This window comes from Bison bison, unplaced genomic scaffold (assembly GCF_000754665.1).
Source record: "Bison bison bison isolate TAMUID 2011002044 unplaced genomic scaffold, Bison_UMD1.0 scf7180017864162, whole genome shotgun sequence".
In the NCBI taxonomy this organism is placed as follows: Eukaryota; Metazoa; Chordata; class Mammalia; order Artiodactyla; family Bovidae; genus Bison; species Bison bison.
In genome coordinates this window covers 2,864,611-2,887,183 of record NW_011494734.1, presented here as the reverse complement: position 1 = coordinate 2,887,183, position 22,573 = coordinate 2,864,611, and the positions used below count along the sequence as shown (strand labels likewise).

Below are 22,573 nucleotides of genomic sequence, written 5' to 3'. Positions count from 1 at the left end.
CAGTTCCATGTATTAATATATTTCTCATTCCTACAGTCTGTGTCTCATATGGCCCGAACTCTGATTTATTAGTATTAACATTAAAAAAATTTTATGTTGTTAATATGTTTTCATTTTGCATCACTTTCTAGTATTGTATGTCCTAAACTGTCTCTGCAGAAAGTGATTCCTCATAACCTTATTATCTTCTCTTGTTCCTTTTTCTTTTCTCCCTGAAAAGTTGGTGATGTGTTTTGGTAGTCTGCCTTGCTGAATGGCTCTCAGAAATATATGACATTAAATAATTGCTTACATGGAAGCAAGGTGAGGAAAATGACCTCAATCCCAGACAAACTCAGCTCTCCATTTCTATCTTACTTGATGCTTCAGGGTTTGATACTGGTATGAAGTTAATATTGGTGGCCCTGACAGGAGTGACAGCACTTTTTACCACTTGTTGGTGTAAATACAAAGCTGTCATCCTTGAAAGCCACAGATACAGCGTATAGAGGTCTGTTAAAAAAAGAAAAGTGTGAATAGAAGGGTAGAGATACTTAGGGTTATTTTCACACGTTATTTTATCACGAGCCAGGGGAGAAATATTACTGTGTTAAATTTGCTCATCTTTTTCTCTCGCAAAAATGAGTATTCTTTAGAAGGTGATAGCGTTCGTATAAATGATGAACCCAATGTTCCATTTGTTTCTACATCTTAGTACTGTTTTGTTCCAGATGTTTGTGAATTGTTATAGTATTCTTTATCATATTACTGCTCTGTCTAGTCTGTTGACTGCATTTTAATTCTTTCACTGTTTTGAATGATTTTTAGGAAGAGTCTTCAAATTACTTGTCTTTTGTGAACTCAGATCTGTAATTCTATGTTCTCTTTGTATTTCTCTAAGAGTTAAGCATCTCTGAGTATTTTTGGATCTTTTCCCTAGTTTTCCTGAGTTTAATTATCTCCTTGTATTTCTTGTTTATAATAGGATCTGAGCTTCTCTCTTCCCTAACATTTATTGTTCGTCATCTCATGTTTAGCTTTCTTTGAGTTCACTTTTGGTCCCATAGGCAGCTGTTATCCAGAAGGGGTATATATGGGTATCCATCTCTGAAATGTAAAGAAAATAACTGTCTAAAGTTTTCTCTGGTTTTTGTATTTCTTATCTTACAGAGTGGAAATGAAGAAAAGAAATAGATTATTTTATGTGTTTTTCCCTTGCTTTTAACTTCCATTTAGAAAACTAAGCTGTTCCATAATTTGTTAAGTTACCTTTCTTACTTTTTGAAATGTAATTTGAAGCTATTTAATTATATTATAAAAAAGTTTAAGTACTTGATATTTTATCAATATTGTTTTTCAGAAACTTTGCTTATATGATTTTTTTTAATTTTTAAAAATTATTTTTATGTAGCCATTGACAAAGAATGAAGGTGATATGTATATAATGAGTTGGATGGGTAATTTATAATAAATTATTAGGAAAGACACAAAGGATCATATTTATATTTTTTACTTTGTATGTGTCAAATTTGGCCAGTGTTTAAAATTTTTTGTAGTTAAAAAAATTACCAAAGAGGAAAATAATACGTTTAATGGAAAAACTCAACAAACCAATATGTGAAAAATATAAAGTAGATAATATAAAACATCGAATTGGAGTTTTCATTTTGAATATTTGTAATAACTAGAACATTCTTGAATACTGTTATTTATTTTACTTAATTGAATTTTCTGCTTTGCCAGAAATTTTTGTTTTTGTCCTTGTTACCTATGTATTAATGCTTTATTCAAAGCATAGTTTAAAAAGTTCTTAGATCATTGAGGAAATCTCATTTCTTGTGGTCCTTCTTACGGCCATCATTTTTAATTCTTCAGTCTTTTATACCAGTTGGCTTTCTAGTCAGTTGGATACTTCACTGATTCTGCCTTAATGTTGCCTGTCACATGTATATGCTGCTTTGCAGAGCTGCCAGCACTTTTTGCCGGGTCTTTCATTACCTATCAAGTGATGGCAGCAGCTTCCTATCCTGGGTTTTACCCAACTGTTTGGTTTTTCAGTTTCCCACTGCTGTGTCTTCATCAGCTCTTCTACATATTGCTTTTTTGTTGTTGTTTGTTTTTTGTAGCTCACTTCCTACTGCATTATTCCCCTGCTCAGATTTCTCTGCTCCCACTGAAGACCTCCGTCTTGGGGTTCTAATTTAACTTACCAGATAAGTTCTCACTGCTGTATTACTTTTCTTCTACAAAGAACTGTGTTTTCTGTTTCCAGAATACACTTATTTAGTAGCTTTCCTTTTATTTTTACTGTTCTTAAATCCAACATAATTCTTTTCTTATCAAGAATTTGATTCTTTTAAAATACCACATTCTGATTTTTTTATAGGTATTTTCATACTTTTTACTACGTTGATTCTATTTTTTAAGCTCTGAGGGTAATACATAAGTTTCTGCCATATAACTCTCTTCCATAATGCCTTCTACTTTGTAAGGATTCAAATGTTAATAAAATTACAAAGCTTACTTGACTGTATAGTCATAAAATATAATAAAGCCAAAAGTTTTATTGGCTTTGGAAAGTAGTCTTGAAGTTACTGTATTGAAGAAAGCTCTACAAATAAAGCACTTGCTTTCTTATACTTTTAGGTTTTTGCATTTAAAAGTCTAATCTCAGTAAAATCTCAGGAGTTTGATTTTTTAATGTCCGTCCAGACAGCTGAATTTTGCTATAACTTTATTTGGGGGATTAAAAAAACAGACCACATACCTAAAAATTGACTTATCATGAGTGAGAAGTACAGAATTATTAGGAATGGCATTTTTAATTAAAGCATAATTGTAAATAATTCTTTTTTAATATATTTGAACATCTGTTGGGTACAAGTTGGTAGAATAACAATGACCTTAAATTAGGAAACAAATAAAAAAAATAGTAGTTCCATATCTTGTTGAACATTCTTCTTTAGTTAGTTTTTAAAATAATAGTTGTTTCTGTAGTTTTTAAGAACTAACACAGCTGTATAGCAATTGGTATCTGTGAATGTGATTTGTGGCAAGTGGGTTAAAAAAAATGATCTTAAGAAGATCCCATATTGAATTTATTGTTACCTTTATTGCTTTTGCATTTAAAACTTCATTCTAACATGAAAAATTTGCATTAATGCTTTTAAAAATAAAATTATTTGAAGTAAAGTAAAAAGTTTACATGTTATGGTAAGAGCCATTGTAAGAAGAATAAAAATAATTCACCTTTTCATTGAATAAGCATTTAAAAAAAGGTTGTCTAAGCTTCTCGTTCTTTCTTTTTAAGCTGAGATCAGCTATTGCAAACATATTTGTGACTTGTTTTTAAAAACTGAAGTTTCAACATAAATGTTATTTTAGTTTACAAGTTACACATTATTTAACACTAACAAGCTATCAGAGGTTATCTAGTAAATATGAATATCCTTGATTATAGATCATTGGGTACACTTCTATATACCTGAAAGATTACTACAGGTGGGCAGAAATGCTTGTTAGTTGTTCTTGTGTCAAGTGTAGAAATAGTAATAGTTTAGAGGGAAACATTATAATGTTTGCTGTTTATTTCTTATTTTGTTACTTTTCTTATTACAGAGAACAAGAAGGCAATAAGGCAGTTTAGACAGATTTATTAGAAAAGTGGTTTTTAACTGAGTTTTTTGGCGTGTTTATAGACTTGAAGATGAAAAATACTTAAAACATAAAGAGTTTTTCTTAATATGAAAACTTTAAAAATAGTCTGATTTTCACTTAGATTAAAAACTCGATATTAAAATATTTATGCTCAGAAATCCAAGTATAAAATTAGTTTAAAAAATTTAAGGAGTATGTTAGAAGATACTCTGTGCTAGATATACTTATCTAACAAAAAATTTTTTGATGTCTGTATGAAATCCTGATATCTCTTAAGAGTTTCAAAATATTAGTCCTACTTGTTTATGCTTCATATTGTCAAATTGAGACATTTCTTTAATTCTATTAAAGAGTACAAAGTAAGGCAGAAGGAAACTGTTCCTTTGCTAAGATTTGACATTATGTCAATTATTATCAGAAATATATCACTATTGAATTTCTCATGTAATCTCAGTGAATTCAAGCTATTGCATGGTGCTCTTTTCCCCAAGATATAAGATAGTTCAGTAAACTAGACTGGGTGAATTTCATTTATTTACACAAAAGTGGTGTATTACTGTTTTTTTCCTTAAGAGTCCAGCATTTAATTTTTAATTATAGAAGACCACCTGATGAAAACAGTTTCTTTCAATGAGAGATTGTTATTGAATTGTTTGACACATTTTTTTATTTAAAAATGAGTTGCTACTTAATTTAGTGAATACAGTATGAAAAAACAGAATAAAGAATTGTTCAGTTAACCAATTACAAGGTAGCAAGTATTTGCCTACTTTAAATAACTTATTGCTAGTTTTCATATACAATGATAATTAGCACTTACTATTAGATTATAACACTTGGAAAATCCTTGTTTGATATAAGATTCTCAAACCTGATATCTATAATTGGGATTAGTAATTTCATAGTTTTCTAATATGAATTGAGGATTGTAGGCAAATGCTTTAAGTTTATGTGTTGTAGAGTAAAAAACATTCACAAGATTTATTGCCACTTTAGTGATTTTCAGAGTTGAAAAGAACTAGAGTATTTTGAAACACTTGGGAGCTCTGATAGTGTAGGAACATTGTATAAATTTTATTACTCTAAAGTTGCTATGTATCTAAAATTATAAGTAGGTGACTTTTCTATAATGACATAAAGTCTTTTTTCCCCCATTCCTAGAATTCAGATTTTAGTAGTTAATTTCTGTTATACAAGAAGTCCAACTTGAATATAAAGTTAGGATGTCAGTTTATTTTAATGTTCTGGTTTTTGCCTGTATACTGTATTAATCCAGAGCATTTTGTTTAACTCAACCAAAGTGAGGAAGGAAGAAAGAAACTTTGGTTTTCTTCCTTCTTTTTATTGTCAGTTCATTTGTATATTATAGGCATAGTGCCCTTGATCTTAAAAAATCAAACTTTTCTTCATAATAAACTTGAATTTCAAAAGTTTCCCTGTCTTGATGTACATATACAGTTGTTTGTTTTTTTCTTTTTGAATTTTAAAATCCTGATAAATCCTGCAATTTCCTACATTCCAAAAAGGATAAAGTTTCATAAATAGGTCATTACTTTTGATGCATCAAACATTATAGCAAGTAGACTATGTTAGAAAACATAATACAGCAGTATAGAAAATCCTGGGTTGTTTTGATTGTTTGGAACCCATAATTTTGGTTTACATTAAAACACTATTCCAGTTATTAACATATAAATATATCTATAGTTTGTGGCTTAGAAACAAATACACTTTATAAAAAAATGCAAGGATACCTGTGTCAGTTATATTTTAAAGTTATACAGTGTTTTAAGGCTATGTATTTATTCTTTAGAAAATATGACTTACATGAATATCTTCTGATGGACATAATATTGACAAAATATACACATGATATTACCTTAACAAACTGCCATGCAACAAATACATTAAGTAATGAAGAAATTGAATATATATGACCTAATCTAATCTTGACATTTACATTGAAAGTTTACAACATAACCTATACTTAAATTGTTTTTCTTATATTTGGCAGTAATTCATTTTTTACAATTTAAAATTTTGAATGTGGGTTTGGTGAAACTTAGACTTTCCCTAGTCTGTGACAACCTGAGGTACTAAACATTTTTCTCTTATTTCACTATCTTCAAAGGTGAGTTTTTTGTTTCTTTTAGGATCTATCCAAGAGTTGTGTATTACAGCATTATTAGGCATGGGATCAGCTTCTACTATGGAAACAACTCGCTTTTTCATTTTACTTTTTAAGACCTTTTGAAATTTTTGTCTAGTAAATGCATATAATAGAGGGTGAAATATAGTTGTTCCATAACCCATGACTAGAAAACACAACCTTAATTTTACTAAAAGGTCACTTGGGCCTAAACATAAAATGGTGGTATTTAAAACAGAAATTGGTGTCCAGCAGAGAAGAAATGTAGAAATAATCAATAAAGACATTTTGAAGACTCTCTTTTGCCTTTCTCGTCGTTCACGGTGTCGTTTCATAGCTCGCCGGAGAGCAATTATTACAGACACTGAAGTTCTAACACCAAAGACTACATTTCTCCCACCACTGCCTTGTGACATGTCTGTAGTCTCGTGTTGTGTGGTTAGAGAGATTGTCTTTTTCTTTCTTGCTTTCTTCTTCTGCCCTGTTGAGAATCTTGTGCCTATTCGAATATTGAGAGCCTGAAGTATTTTGCTGTATGTGATTAACATCACTATGACAGTGAAAAAGAATATTGGAATCTGTACTAGCAGGTGATAATACATTCCCAGTTCAGTGTAGTATTCATTTGTGCTGACACACAAAAGTGTCTTGTTTTCCCATGTATTTCCACTTTGAAGGCTGAAAAAATTTACCTCAATAAAGGGAATCAGGAAAGAGAAAAATGAAAAAATCCAAATGGATATCATTAGCATTGCAGCTCTGCCCATTGTCAGAATTCGGTTTGCAGGCTTTACAGAGATGTCGTATCTGTCCAAAGTGATAGCGAACACGTTGATTGCTGTTGAGACACTTGCAAAAGATACACAGGCCTCATGGAAACAGCAGATGAGAGCAGTGTTACTCTCCAGTGAAAGCAGAAGGATAACTATAGTTAGAGGAATACATCCCACACAAATGATTACATCAAGTACATGAAGATTCATTGTAATAATGTTACTGACAGAATTGATTAAGTTGGATTTCATGCAGTAAAGTACCAATACGGTGAGGTTGCTGCCAAGTCCCAACACAATTTCTAACATAAGAAATCCGGTGAGAGACACTTGAAAGCTTAATGGATATGATAGTGGTTGGTACATATTGGTGTTGATGTCATCAATGTCATCTCGCACTGTAATGTTAGATTCAGACTGCATGTTGATTTCCAGAATGGGAGAAAAACACATTCTTTTGGAGCAGCTGTTTTTTCCCTAGAAAGTGAAATAGAATAAACTATTTGATATTCAGCAATTTAAATGACGTACAAAACCTGTGTTTATTGTGAAAAAAAATTTTATTGTGTACTTAGTTTAATTTTTAACTTTATAAACTGTTAATGGAAAATGTAGAAATGTCAAGATTACATTGTTTTGATGTAAAAGGAAATTGGTCCATTTGAAGAAATAACTATTGGGGATTGCTTCTATATGGCTTGAAATTATTTAATAAACTAAAAAGGTTTTTCTTATTAGGGTTTTTCAAGGTTATTATTTGAGATACAGTGTATTTTTGTATAATAAAACTACCCAGTATGCAAAAGTAATTTTAGCCCAGTGTTTTAAGATTTCATTTTAAATATTGTAAGTAGGTGGAAAATAAATGCTGTTTTAACATGTTGTGGCACAATTAGTGTAGGTGTAATTATTCCCATGAGATTTCAAATGAACAGGAGAAATCTTCATTTAAAATGATAAATGGCACAGAGCCCTAGTTTGTTTTAAATCACTTTGTCCTTGTTCCTGATTGAAATTCATATTCAGAAGTCTACAGTGTGCTTGGGGATATCTGGAGTTTTTTCCCACTGAAGTAGGAAAATGATAAATATTTCATATTTTGCACTGAACTTTACAAAGAGCAAAAATTGGAAGAAAAAAGACAGTATTTTGAAATAAAACACCACAAACCTTGGTAAAAGAGCACTAATCACTTCTATGAATGAATGATTTGTGACCACACCCTTTCATATCATTTAGAAGGAGAAAATGGAAATTTAATATCACTTAAGAAATAGCCATTTTTGTGATGGTTTAAAAGAATATATCAATTGATTTTATTAAGCAGAATTTTTTTAAACAAAAAATGAAATTTTAGGGAAAAAGGAGTATCTGAAGCCCATTTTCTGAGGAATCTATTAAATTTTCACATTCCCTATAAAACCTTTTGTATAAATCACCCAGTATATATCATTTTAAGGAAAATTAAAAAAAAAAAAAAACAACTCTTGCTAATTCATGCATATTTATGTTTTAATATAGAAGTTTAGAGTAATTTATAAAAATAATGTCTGATTTGCTGGGCTAAAATGTCAGTAATTCATATATTAAAATATAAATGATACAACCAACTATATTTCACATTTCAAGTACAGCATTTTGCCTGCAAAACCATAACAAATTATAAAAGCTAACAGTTTTCAGAACTTATGTTAGCCTTTTACTTGTTGTAACCTTTGACAAGTTTTAGAATACAGTTTTATTTATGCATATTATTTTAGAGGTAGTATTTCAGAAACACAAATGCTGATAACATTAATTTCTTTTGAGCTTAATATAAAGTATTACTAAAGGCATATATTTGAGTAAGTGAAAGTCTTAGCCAGCATTGAAATCCTATAAAAATGAGAATTTTATAGTGTGCCAGATTTTCAGAACTGACAGATTAAAACATCAGATCTTTGTCACAGCAGTTAGAAGTGTCAATTTTAGGCAATAACGGAGGGAAAGGCATTGAACTGTAGATCAAGATTCTTTTCTCTTGTAAATGTTAAACAGTGCTGTGGGCTGCATGCATCTTCTGACCTACCTGTTTGTTGTTGCCTTATGGGCCTTTTGGCTCACTATAGCAGTTTTCCACAATATGATAACATGATGTCATTGACAGATTTGGATATGATTTTTTTTACCTGACAACATGAAGTAGCTGTGTTTTATTTCATGTCTTGTAGGAATTCTTTCATTTTTCTCTTCAGTACTTCAACTGCATGAATTGTAAGATTTAGTTGGCTGATGGATTTCTAAAGACCAGTACAAAATACTTGTGTTTGTTTTACCTTAAAAAGTCACAACCGAGAGAAACTTCCTCAAATGATAGGCGTTATGTTTCCCTTTGAGAGAGTTTATGATGATGTTTCTTTATTTTCCAGAACATGTGAAAACAGAAAGGAAACATAAAGTTCCTAGCTTCTAAAATGTTTTTAGACATCCTTTTGTTACAAATGTAAATCTACTTCTATAGCAGTCCTCCTTACTTTGAAATGATTTCTTGGTCACATAACTTGCTTTGTAAGTCCAGTCCATGTTCTCTTGATAAAAACCATCTGCTATTTAATTTGGTTTGTTTTCATTAGAAGAGGACACATAATTGGTCATAAAACTCAGATGGAAAAATTCTTTAGTAATATTAATTGATATGAATATCTGAATATTTAGTGCAGAAAAATACTTGATAAAGCCTCATTAGCTTGCTGATAATGTATGTCATTTCTTTTGGCAATCCATGTTTCATTGTTTCTTCAAGAATTGGTGGCTCCACGATTCTGGTAATGTTGTAGTATAAAGTTCTCCTTTAAAAATGCTCACCATTTTGTTTTCAGGGTTTTTCAGTTACATTGTTTTTCATTTTGTGGCTATTTTATATGGCATCTTCTTAGTATTATTACTATTGATGTGTTATAATCCCAGCAGTCATGTAGACCTCTGTTCTCCAGTTTTAACTCCTTAATGTCTTAATATCATGTGTTGCAAGAATATCCTGCAGTTTATGGTTCAGACAGCTAGGGAGATGATGGATCAGATGCATTCTTCATATTGTCAGTTGTAAATACTGAATTAGCTGCTTTGAGCCCTTGTGAAAAAGAAAAAAGTAGTTAAGCAATAAGGTTCCTAATAATTTTCAATTAATTGAAAGTTACTTTGGTTGTGCTTATTTAACACCATACACAATATTTGTTATCAAAGTAAGGAAACTGTATGTATAATTAGAGCCATAGCTTATGCATAAATTTAAAGGTTTCTTTAAGTAAAAATATTCTCTTTTCCTAACGAAGACTAAAAATTGTTATTCAGTAACAGAGTTAACATTACAGACATTGTGTTTTTTTAAACCAATTTCTGCTCTCATTTTAGAAGTTAAGGTGTATTTTCAGAGATTATGAGCAATTAGCATACATTGAAAGTACTGTCATTCCTTCTTGTCTTTATAATAATTTAACAGTATTTCTTGCTGTAAAATATTATAGCTTGCTTATTAGCACAGGGTTTGAATTTTAACTGGTTAAAACAGATTCCATGATAAATACTATAAATTTCCTTGATGAAATGTTCATGTAGTTGAAATATAAAGGGTGATATAAAATGTAACTGCAAATTAAATAATTTTCAGTGAACATGCCCAATAATAAACTTAAGCTAAAATTGAGTAATAATAGCTAAATAATAAACCTGATTCTTTCAAGAAATATAATAGTTTTTTGAACACTTGAGAAAGACTAGTAATGACATTAGGATATTTAGTAATTTGAAGTGATTTAAAAAGCTGGAATCTTCATCGTGATTCAACAAAGAATATTCTTTATATTTAACATACCATCCTAAAAAATTACATTTAAAATATACCATATCTTAAATAGATCTAAAAGATACATGTTTAGCAATAAGTAGAATTAAGCAAATAAACTCTTAAAATTTAGGCTGAAATTTTTCAAAGTAATTTTACCCCACTATGCTGGTTCAAAAGCAGCTGAATACTATAATAAGGAGCACAGCTTACCTCTGCTAAAGATTTGAAAGATTCTTGATGTAGTTGAAGCGTTTCCAGTTTTGATTGATTCATTTTGTTCACTGGTTAGTAGAGGACCGGGAAAGAGGGTCATAAACACCTCTTCGGAAGAGACCTTAATGAAAATATGTGTCTGTACTATGCCATTGTTTCAGCAGTACTGCTAATGTATGGAACATGTAGTGCTGCTTGGAGGCTGCTGCAGTCTCTCACTCTTCCTACTGTGGAATCAATAAGCATCTGAAAATACATAATGAAAGTAATTTAACATACTGAAGGCTTCTTGTCTCCAGAGACAACACTTAGATTCAGTCTTTCTAAAAAGGAATGGCACTGCTTTTCAGAGGAAAGCCTGTTCTGGGCAGCTTTTGCAGAATGACAGCCTACCTTGTCGCTTCTCTCCACTGCAGAGAGATGCAGTGCATTCACTAATTTTGATTGGTCAGTTGTATTGGGCTTAAATTGTGCTTCGTATGTATAGCAGGGATTTTTCATCCCCCACTGTTTTATATAAGGGTGCTTTTTTAAAAGGCTATATTTATAAATGGTTGTGTGTTGCTCTTAAAAGAACATGAGTAAATCAGTCTTTAAAAATGCATATTCCTTTCTGGTTTGTTGTTCACTTATGCCAAACATCAAAAAATACAGGGAGGTGGCAGGGGGAGGGGGTAAGAAAGAATTACATAGTAAAATGTATATATTCTTTTTAAAGCCTTGGGTAATTGCACTTGAAAATATTTTAGTTGTATATATGTTTTAGGTTGAGATTCTTTGTTCTACAAATAGAAAGCCATTGCATCTTTACTGTGAACCACGTTGAATTTCAACTAGTTTGTTTGTATTCAAGTCATTTTCTCTGTGTATTCCAAATTTTTGTGAACATCCAAAGGTGTTAAATATTATTATGACTGCAGTAGTCATTCATTCAGGTATTCATTCATTTCATTCATTCATTCATTCAAAATATCAATAAAACTTGATTTAAGGTTTTTATACCCTACAAATATTCTTTAAAATTCCATTGCTATTTTTAAAAGTATGTAAAGATTTAATCACATGTATTACTTTTGTTATTACTACTCAACCTTCACCTCTGGTAACCCATTTTGCTTGGTAGATACATACTGGTCATGTGCCATTGTATTTTATTTCAGCTGATTGTTTCTGTTTTTAACATATGTTCTTTTAGTGGATTGCTATACCTTAATATTATATGCAGCTGCATGTTAAAGTTATTGGGTGAATATATTGGTAAAGGAAGTTAATTATGTATCTTCATAAGTTACAAAGCTAAATTATTTTTGGGATATTCTATCAAAAGAATTAAAAGCAATGATGGAAGTAACTTAAAATATTTAAATTTAAATTTAAATTAGTTTAGGTTGTTCAGTTGCTAAGATGTGTCAGACTGAATAATTTTCTGTTTTCAATATTGAACACATTTTATTGAGGAAAATTGTTTTTTTAGACTTGAATATATAATATGGCTGGATTATATATCTCAACAAGACAGAAGACATGTTTCACATCATTGAATTATTAGAATATTGATTACCTGCTTCCATTATTTTAGGAATATTAATGATCTACATTTTTAAGAAAATGTCTACTAGGTTTTTAATTTATAATTGTAATTATTCTTTATAATTTTGAAAGTCAGTATACATTTTAATGATCTTCCATTGCTAGTGTTTAAGCTGCACATAGAGCTGGCTAAATAATATGTGGATTGTGAGTTGGATTTCCATAGGAGTTGAGAATAATGTGGTAGAAAATTTTGCTGTGAATTTCTGAAGTTTTTTGCACAGCTTTGGGTGGCAGAACTTTGGTAATGATAAAAATTAAAATATTGTTCCACTTTATGTGCATTTTGAAAGTTGGAGAAAAGGATCTTAGAAAGACAGCCATGTTGAAAGGTTGTGCAGGCGTGCACACACACAGGCAATGTTGTTTGAAGCTTAAACCTAAAACCATAGAAAAGGTAGCATCAGTTGAAACTTATGGTAGAGCTAAGAAGTTTACTAACATACTGGAATACATATAGTGCTTTCCTGCCAGAGAATTGAAGTCTTTGTTTATATTTATCCTCACAATATCACCATAAAGTTGAGGAAACAAAGGCATAGAGAAGTTTAAGGACATGAAAGGAAAGTTAGTAGTAGAGCTGATGTTGGAACTCTGCAAAGCCCCCTCCAACTGAATATAGCTGGCCTTCTCTCTTTGGAAAATTCTGAGGGTTCTTTTGGCTTAAAATTGGATGATTTGGGTTTAGTCACTACTGAATAGTTACATGACTTTCAAGTCATATATTCTCTGTGTCACCATATAGCTTTTACTTTTTAAATTAATGTTTATTTATATGCTTTGTTTAGCTCTCTATGAGACAGTATTTCTAAGCTATACTCAGACTATTTTGAAAAAACATAAATTCTGGAATCTCTCTAAGACATAATGGCAGCAAGAATGTTCAGGTCTAGACAACACTTTTTATTCCCTGTGACTTGTGGTTAGGGATACACAAGATACTACAAGTAATTACTTCTTACTGCATACATTGCTTGGTATAGTTTTCTTTTTGTTTCGTATTTTATTTTTTGGCTGTGCCCCACAGCTTGTGGCATTTCAGTTCCTCTATGAGGGACTGAACCTGGGCCAAGATAGTGAAGGCCGAAATTGTAACCACTAAGCCACCAGGACTCTCCTCTATAGTTTTCTTTTTAAAAACCACAAATTGGTTTGGTGAATATAAGGTTCTCTGATTTCTTAGCAGGATAATTCTAAATTCCTTTGTTTTTAACAAAGAAGAAAATATCTAAACTCCTGGATTGAGAATCAGATTTATTTTTTCATGAAAAAAAATGACATCAAATTATAAATATCAGAATTTACAGGATTCTTCTTTCCATAGAAACAGACTTTCACAGTTTTGTTTTTAATATTTTTTGTGTTCATGTAGGATACTAATTTTGAAAAATGCTGCAATTAGTGATTTAACACCAAATATAAAATTTGTAAAATTTTGTAAAAATCATTTTATAGATTACTTAATTAGTTAATTAATAACCTTGGAAGGCAGTTTAACTTTCCTAATAATGACTAAGCAACAGATATGAATCTAACCTTGAAATAGCTCTATTAAAATCCTTTTTCACAAATTATATTTTTCTTTTGCTTGAAAGCATTTTGATTTTTATTTAGTTTAGAAACTAAAATTCCTGATATGATAGTCTTTGGTTTCTAGTTTTATATATTTGCCTCCTTCAGTTTGGACAACTTTGAGTATGAGAGAGTAATTTACTGTTCACATTTAAATTTACCATTCATATCAGATCATTCTTATCTAGCTTCTGTCTGGTTCTGATGCTGCAGAATTTTTGATGATTTTGAAATTATAAATAAAAAACTCAGTTTTGTGAAATGTTGGAATTAACCACAACTGATGGTGCTTTGAAACTGTTTGCAAAGTATGTATGCAATGTGCTGTGCTCAGTCGCTTCAGTTGTGTCTGACTCTTTGCAACCTGTGGACTGTCGCCCGCCAGGCTCCTCTGTCCATGGGATTCTCCAGGCAAGAATACTGGTGTGGGTTGCCATGCCCTCCTCCAGGGAATCTTCCCAACCCAGGGATTGAACCATACCTCTGGCGTCTCCTGCATTGTAGGCAGTTTCTTTAACCACTGAGCCACCTGGGAAACCCATTAGCACACTAAGACCCCCTAAACCTTGTTCCCATTAGCTCATGGTATCAGAATGTAGAGAAGCAAACCTACAGATCTGTCTCCTGACTACCTTCATAAGGCATGTAACTGGTCTGTTATCAACTACACACCGGCCTCCTGAATGCATGGTTTCTCCAGCCTTGCAGAGCCCCTTAAACTGCTGCTGCAAGCAACACATGCAGTAAGCAAGAGCACCAGTATAAAGACAAACGCTAATTGAATAGTGTCAGAGCGGCATTTCACATACTCCCGTCAAGCACAGGATATGAAGTAAGTGAAGAACAGAGCCGGGAGAAATCATGTCCTAGAACAGGACTGGTAGGCACTGCGAGTGGGCTGTGCAGTAGTGTCCTGTGCACTAGCAGGAAGTCAAGAGATGCACACCATACCCTGTTTCTACCAAGAAATGAGAAGAATGGGCTCTGACAGGAAAATATTCTATCCCTAAATAAAAACAGCATGGCACATGGACTCTGAATGCACATTTATGGTGTAAAAGAATTTCAGTTCTCTGATTTCATAAAGCAAAAATCTCAAAAAAAAAAAAAAAAAAAACACAAGTCTTTGTGATTGAGTTTCAGATTAACTGGCACTTTATTTTGCTTAAAACTTAAACATTGTCAGTTTGAGAAGAAATCCACTGTGATATATAGAGCTCCCCATTTTAATTCTATGGTTTCTTCTTTTGATCCTTGGTAAAATTTTTTATCCAAGAAACAGAATAGATACATATATATATATATATATTTAAAAACACGAACCATTAGAGAATAAAATAGGAAATCAAGAAAGATTTAAGTTTTGGCAGCCTTGCTTTTTTTTTAATTCTTTAAAGACTGTAGCAGAATAAAAGGATCACTGGCTCTGCGTCTTCTAGAGATTACAAGTGATGGAACTAAAAACAAACAAACAAATCCATATCCTCAAACAAGGTCAGGTAACCTCAATTCCCTGCCCTGCCCTACAGTAAAAAAACATGAATACCTATAGTAGTATTTTTTTTTAATTCAGGTAGAGAAAGAAGCAATAACTTTTAACTAAAACCTCCTACATTTTTTGATTGCCATTCAACTTGCTACCATTAAGCAAAAAGCAAAATTCTCATAGTGTTTACCTCAAATCTTATTGCTTTACAACTGTGGCATACCCTCCATTAAAAATAAAAAGATGAAGCAGTCAATCCAGTGATTAATTTAACATGGCTTTCATTGAGAAAAGGGGGGACAGGGACGAGGGGGTCATGATGAAGAGAAGACCAATAGACAAAAAAGGTAAATTAAACACACAATGGTTTTCTTTAAGAAAAAAGAAGAAGAAGAAGAAAATGTTATTTTCAACAAGAGGGGAAAAAAGCATTGAAAGCCCATGAGTTAAACCATATTCTATCTTAAGTAGCTTTTCTTTCTTTTTCCCTCTTTTTTTCTTTTTCCTTGTCTCTCTCTCTCTCTCTTTTTTTTTTAAATTAAAATCTCTCCCCAAACCATCATCACTTTTAATATTGCCCAGACTGGGCTTCATCTTCAGACCCTTCATCCCCGAATTTCTCATGTGGAGGGCTTGAAGATGTTTTCTTTTCTAGAGGACTTTCTGGTTCCTCATCTTCTTTGGGAAGAGGAGTCTTTTCCTTTGAGCCTGTGAAGCTATGGGGCGACCCACTTTCCCCTTGCCTTTCACAGGACTTGGTGTCACTGTGGCCTTTATTTATGTATGCAATAGCAGTTTCTAATTGCTGAAAAATCACTTTTAAGTTGTATTATTTCAAGGGTACTTTTCAGTGAATACTTAATGTAGCTAACTCTCAACTCTCTAATATTGGAGGCCAAGGTAGAAAGAATTATTTCAGTATACAGCTAATTCAAAATTTTCATTTGGCTTCTCAACTTTAAATTTCTTTCACAGCAAATGTTTTATCAGAAAAATAGAAATAGACCATCTGCTGAAAACTCCCCATCAAATGAGGAGTAACCAGGGTAGTACAAAGTCAACAATATTGGTGATTCATTACTTACAAAGGAGGATAATTGAAAACTGATTATAATTGAATAAAGTACACGCATCAGAATTATATATCTGAACTGAAAAACTCCACAAAGCCTTCTTTCCCATCCTTCCCTACCTCACCTTAGTTGAGCATTTCAATTTTTCATTTTTATTTTTCACAATATGTAATTGTAAGTCATTTGCCAGTATCTATTATAAAAATAAATATGTGGCATTTCTTTTTGTTTTTCTCATCCAAACCGTGATTTTGGACCCTGTGATTATTACTACTTTTTAATCTCCGTCTGTTGTCCTACTGTTGGCATGTTGTTTTGGAGGCCTTGTCCAAATCATTATCACCCCTGACCCAGTTTTCTGGCTTACTCTTTTCACTGCCTGTATCTCTTTTTGCCTCTTTAAATATTATAGGTTTTGTTGACATTTTTCTCTTATATCTCAACCAAAGAATTACACAAACATGTTTGTGCTTTTTTTCACTTCGGTTTCTTTCTTTTTTTTCCTTGTTGCTGCTTCACATATTCTTGTAATTCTGTAGGTTATACAGAATCAAATTCATTTCTATGTTCTGAAACCAAGTCAGTTGATTAACTAGATGCTATATTTAGCAAAGCTATGGCAGATCCCCTCTTCTGTTCTGTTATGGGTCCTTTGCTTATTTCTTCTCCTCCTCTTTTTTTTTTTTTTTTTAGTGTGGAGAAATGTAGTTATTTTTTGTATATTGACCTTGTGTCCTGCAAATTTACTAAACGCGTATGTTGTTGCTAAGTTGCTAAGTCACTTCAGTCGTGTCTGACTCTGTGTGACCCCATAGACAGCAGCCCACCAGGCTCCCCCGTCCCTGGGATTCTCCAGGCAAGAACACTGGAGTGGGTTGCCATTTATATGTTAGTCTTGAGAAATTATTTTGTGAATTGCATGGTATTTTCTATACAGACAGTTAACGTCATTTGCAAATAGAGAAAGTTGACTCCCTTTTGAACCATGTATAACTTTTATTTCTTATCTTGCCTTATGCTGTGTAGGACATCTGTTACTAGATTTTATATTAGGAGAAAGACTCTGCCATGGACTCTGAGCATTCCTGAAGGTCCTAGGACACGCTGGTGTTGCTGGGCATACTAAGAATGAAAAGACCTGACTATTCTTTCCTTGATCCATTTCTCAAGGATAAAGGAGTTGTGTTTGAAGCTAGCATCCTTAAGTGATGCAATAATAACTCTGCAAAGAGTTTCTTCTGCTTGTTATAAAAGTGGTAAGTTGTCCAGCTTAGTGTTCTTTGGCTGTGATGCAAACCCACTGTATCCAGAGTATCTGCCTAGGCTCCTCTGTCAGGAAGAGTTGGATGGGAAGGTTAACTGTCAGTGACATGATCCCTCATGCTGCTTGCTGTGTTTTGAGTCCTTTGTGTCTGATCCAGGCATCTTAAGCTTTCTGCCAGCATACATGACAGAAACAAGCTAGCTTTCATAGCTTGCAAATAGGGTAAAATCTAGACCCTTCATGATTTTTGACAATTTTGGGAACAAAAGCATAATGTTGACTGAAACATGGCTTCCTACAAAAGAGAAGACAAGGGCCCTTGTGGGCTGGTTTAGAGAGTATGAGATCTGGTAGCAAATGCTCTTGTTTAAGGGGTGGGCTAGGCACTACTGTTTTACCTGTTAATGAGTTTTTAGAAGCTAAGCAGTGAGAGAACTAAACAAAGCTGCCCGAATGGTACTTTGGTTTTTGCTTAGGCTCTAGGCTGTAGGAAGAAAGAATATTATTATACCAATGAGGCAGCAAGCCTCTCAGCCTAGACAAAAGGCAGTATAGCTGTAGCTACTGATTAAGGGCTCCCTAAAGCTAAAATAAAAGGTGCCAGCAATGAGAAGAGAGCGTTGGGTAAACTTAATACATTTTAAGTTCATTTGTTGAGTCTAGGTAGGCAGCCGCTTGAAATTGAATGTAGCTGTGAAGTCTTAGGGAGCAGAGCTACTTTTTCCCTTTGTGCCCTTCGACTCGTCTCCCCCCTTGACTCCAACCTCAGCTGCTTAAAGTAGACACCAAGTGTGGCAGGGACCTCAGGGAGAGGGGAGAGACTCAAACTTTTATAGCTCTGTTGGATAGAGGTGCCCAAGCACTTTCCAACCCTGTCCTGTGGGGGAGAAAGTACAGTAGGTGGCAGGGAGGCTGAAAGCACTGAGAACTGCAGGGTGGAGCTGTCGCAGTGTGCACATGGGCAGATTAACAGCCCCTAGGTTCAGGGGCTTAAAAGAGTTTCGAGGTAGGTGGGAGGAGGCGGCATTGACTCTGGGGTGAGGAGCCAAGCAGAAGAAAAGCCTCCCACCAGCTCAGGCTGCTTCTACAAGCTGGCCTCCTCCACTGCCCTGTACTCCGCCTGCTCCTGGTCAGAAGGTAATGTCTCCTGGCAGCTGAGGCTATAGTCTCTTTTGTGTATGTGTTTAATTCCTTGGTTTGTGTTCCTGCACGGTGCTGAGTGTGTCTTGGGGGGCACGACGACACTCAAATTGAAGAAAAGCTAAAGTGTGGGTGGAGCCTCTGGTCTTATTTAGTGTACTGTTCTGGCTTCCTGTGCCAAATATGTATTTGGTATTAACATTTTTCACATTCTCATGTTGTGAGTGTCTATAAATTCATAGGAGATTGACCCATTCATGGACCCCTGCATGATGCCCTCCCTGGTGATCACCATGTATCATCCTAGGAGGAAAGAAAAAACCTTACCTTTAGTTTAAGAATTTGAGGCTGCTAAAGTGTTCAGGCCATTTCTCAGCACAGCAGTGCCACCTGCCTCACCCAGCTGCCAAGTGCACCTCTTTTGAACAGTCCTACTGCTTAAGGTCTTGTTCAAACCAGACATTTGACACATAGTTGTCTTGTGACTCTCTGGTCCACTGTCACCATTTGGGGGTAGGTTAACTCAGACTTGACAGCCAACAAGGAAAGGGTCCAGTAGACTTAACTGAAAGAAACAAATGAGAGTGGTTTGTTCAAGGGTACAGCTGGCCTGGGCTTAGTGTACTTTTGGTTTTACATAAAGGAATAGAAGTGAACCCTTTTGGGGGAAACTTTTTCTTTCATTCCACCACCTGAAGCAAAGCACTCATTCCCTGGGGCCCTTGATGCACAGAAGTTCCTGTAAGTACATGGGCCTGGCTCACTGAAAGTTTGGCCAAGTTATAAGCTGATGATATTCATCATGCTGCTGCAGCTGTTCAACCTCAGTGCCAGCTCCAGAAAACTGAGACTGGAGGTGACCACTTTGTTCCACTCTCATAGCTCTGATCAGTGCTTCTCTTGATTAATGTTGTATTTTTACTGACTCCTGGGCTGTTGCCTATAGCATAGCCTTCATAGCATCACTTGGAAGATAGGTTAAAAGCATCTTTCTTTGGGACTGCAAACTGTGGAAACAAATTGCAACCACCAGTTTTGGTCACTGGAGTGTGTACATCCCAACAGCTGTCATTTCCACTTGGATCTGTTATCAGAAACAGCAAGATATCTGCTTTTTCCTCCCCTAGGAAAATAGGTTTTTTTTGGTTTTTTTTTGCTATTTCCTTTTCCTACCTCGAATGTATTTTCAACAATGTTCAGAAAATGAGAGGTTTTTTGTACCCCAATGGTTTTAGGCTTTTATTCTCCCTTATATTAGAGATGGAAGAAAGAACCAAGGCTGAACTTCATGCCTTTCTCTCATTAGCTGCTCTTGTCATTCCAAGCATGAGGGATGCTTTCTTAGACCTCTCACTCTGCACCTGGCCTTTTATTTTCTTTGATGCAAACCTGGAGAGGCTCTGAAGAACCCGTGAACGGGTTGTGGCCTTCATGGGTTCTGTGTTTTCTTGCTGGCACACACTCAGCCTTTAGGAATTTAATAACAATTTTAGCTGAATTATTTTTAATTGTGTCTAGAATTGTTTTCCCTAGGTACTCAAGTGCTCATGTCTACATTTATTTTACAGGGCACCTGTTTTTCCTTAGAGTTTGGGTTGGTTGGTTGATTGGTTACCTTGTTACCTCAGCTCTCCTGGGAGCTATTTACCATGATGATATACATTAACTTAATGACTGTACTTGGTAGATTACCCTTTTAGAAATTGCATGGTTTTATTTAGTTATTTGGACAAGGTATTTTGCCTGTATGTTCATGAGGGATTTTGGTTTGTTCTTTTCTTTTATTGTATTTTCTTTGTCTGGTTTTGAAATCAGGGCAATAATGTTGGGTTCATAATGAGTTGAAAAACGTTTCCTCTTCCTTTAGTTTTAAAACCATTTATGTAAGATCGGTGCTAGTCTTACCTTAATTGTTTAATAGAATTCAATAGAGAAGACAATCCTGAAGGAAATCAACCTTTAATATTCCCTGGAAGGACTGATGATGAAGCTGAAGCTCCAGTACTTTGGCCACCTAATGTGAAGAGCCAACTCATAGGAAAAGACCCTGATCCTGGGAAAGATTGAAGGCAAAGGGAGAAGGGGCCAGCAGAGGATGACATGGTTAGATAGCATCACCAACTCAATGGACATGAATTTGAGCAAACTCCGGGAGATAGTGGAAGACAGAGGAGTCTGGCCTGCTGCAGTCCATGGGGTAGCAAAGAATCAGACACGACTTCGTGACTGAACAAAACAGAGAAAACATATGAGCCAGGAGGTTTTATTTTGTTTAAAGATTTTAATTATAAACTCAAGTGATTTAATAGGTAATAGAAACAGATTTTCTATTTTTCTTTTGTCTGTTTTGGTGATAAGTATCTTTCAAGTAAATTCTTGTATCATTTGAATTGTCAAATTTATTGACATTGATTTGTTTTTCTCATATTTTAATATTTGTACCATTGTACTGATACCTTCCCTTTCATTACCAGTATTGAAAATTTGTATCTTCTTTTTTCTTGGTCAGTTTACCTAGAAGTTTATCAGTTTTGCTAATCTTTTCAATAACCAGCTTTCGGCTTCATGTTCTTAATGAGTAGTGTTCTTATGGTTCTTATTCTGTCTTCATTTTTTTCTTATTTTCATTTTACATAGAGAGCTATACTGACTTTTTTTTCTTTTGTCATTAAACTTTTTTTTTTTTTCCTGTAGGCATAATTTCTGATGAGAGGTCTGTGATGGATCTTACCTTTGTACGTTGCTATGTAATTTGTCTTTTTTCCTCCGGCCATTTTTAAGATTTCCTTTTTATTTCATTGTTTCCATAGTTTCACTGTGGTTTGTGTTGGTGTAGTTTCTTTGTGTTTACCTTCTTTTGGGTTTGCTTATATTCTTGGGTGTGTGTTGTTGCTGCTGTTTTTGCTATTTGTTGTTTTTTTTCCATCAGATTTGAAAAAAACCAGTCTTCAAGTACTTTTTCTTTTTTATATCTTTCCTTTTCTTCTGGGACTCTGATAACATGATTTTTGGCCCTTGGTGTGTGTGTTAGTCACTCAGTCATGTCTGTTTGCGATCCCATGGACTGTAGCCCACCAGGCTCCTCTGTCTATGGGGATTCTCCAGGCAAGAATACTGATGTTCCACATATTATTAAGGCTCTGGTCGCTTATATTTTGCAGCTTTAGTTTCGGTAGTTTTGCTGGCTCTGATTTCAGGTTCACTCGTCTTCTCTCTTGTACTGTCTGATCTGTATTGAGCTCTTCTAGTGAATTTTTCAGTTCAGATACTGTTTTTTCCAGCTCTAAAAGTTTTATTTGATCAATTTTTATAGTTTCCATTTTCTCTTCATTGTGTTCATATTTTTTTAAAAACCTGTGTACATAATTATAATAGATGTTAATATCTTTATCGCTTAATTTCGTCATTCTTTTGCATCTTGGTATTTCTAATAATTTTTGATTGGATACTGGCCATTGTGTTTGAACACTGTAAATGGATTTTGTTTTCTTCTTTTAGTGAATGGTGTATTTTGTTCCTTCAGGTAGTAAAGTTATGGATCAACTTAATTCTTTAGAGGTTTGTTTTAAGCTATATTGAGGCAGTTTTAGAGCAACCTTTAAAAAAACATATGAGAAATGTTGGAGAGGGTGTGGAGAAAAGGGAACCCTCTTACACTGTTGGTGGGAATGCAAACTAGTACAGCCACTATGGAGAACAGTGTGGAGATTCCTTAAAAAACTGGAAATAGAACTGCCTTATGATCCAGCAATCCCACTGCTGGGCATACACACTGAGGAAACCAGAAGGGAAAGAGACACGTGTACCCCAATGTTCATCACAGCACTGTTTATAATAGCCAGGACATGGAAGCA

The 22,573-nt window shown here is 33.9% G+C and overlaps 2 protein-coding genes across 4 annotated transcripts in view; one reads left to right on the top strand and one right to left on the bottom strand.

The window, feature by feature from the left end:
• Nucleotides 1-22,573, top strand: part of COG5 (component of oligomeric golgi complex 5) — a 281,698-nt gene that overhangs the window by 56,140 nt on the left and 202,985 nt on the right. The window lies entirely within an intron of this gene.
• Nucleotides 1,285-8,618, bottom strand: GPR22 (G protein-coupled receptor 22). Its single transcript, XM_010841462.1, has one exon. The coding sequence runs from the start codon at nucleotides 7,009-7,011 to the stop codon at nucleotides 5,710-5,712; it is 1,302 nt and encodes a 433-aa protein (XP_010839764.1). The 5' UTR covers nucleotides 7,012-8,618; the 3' UTR covers nucleotides 1,285-5,709.

Bases quoted from the DNA above. Each gene is read 5' to 3' on its own strand.
- GPR22 (XM_010841462.1), bottom strand. From the start codon at position 7,011: ATGTGTTTTTCTCCCATTCTGGAAATCAACATGCAGTCTGAATCTAAC.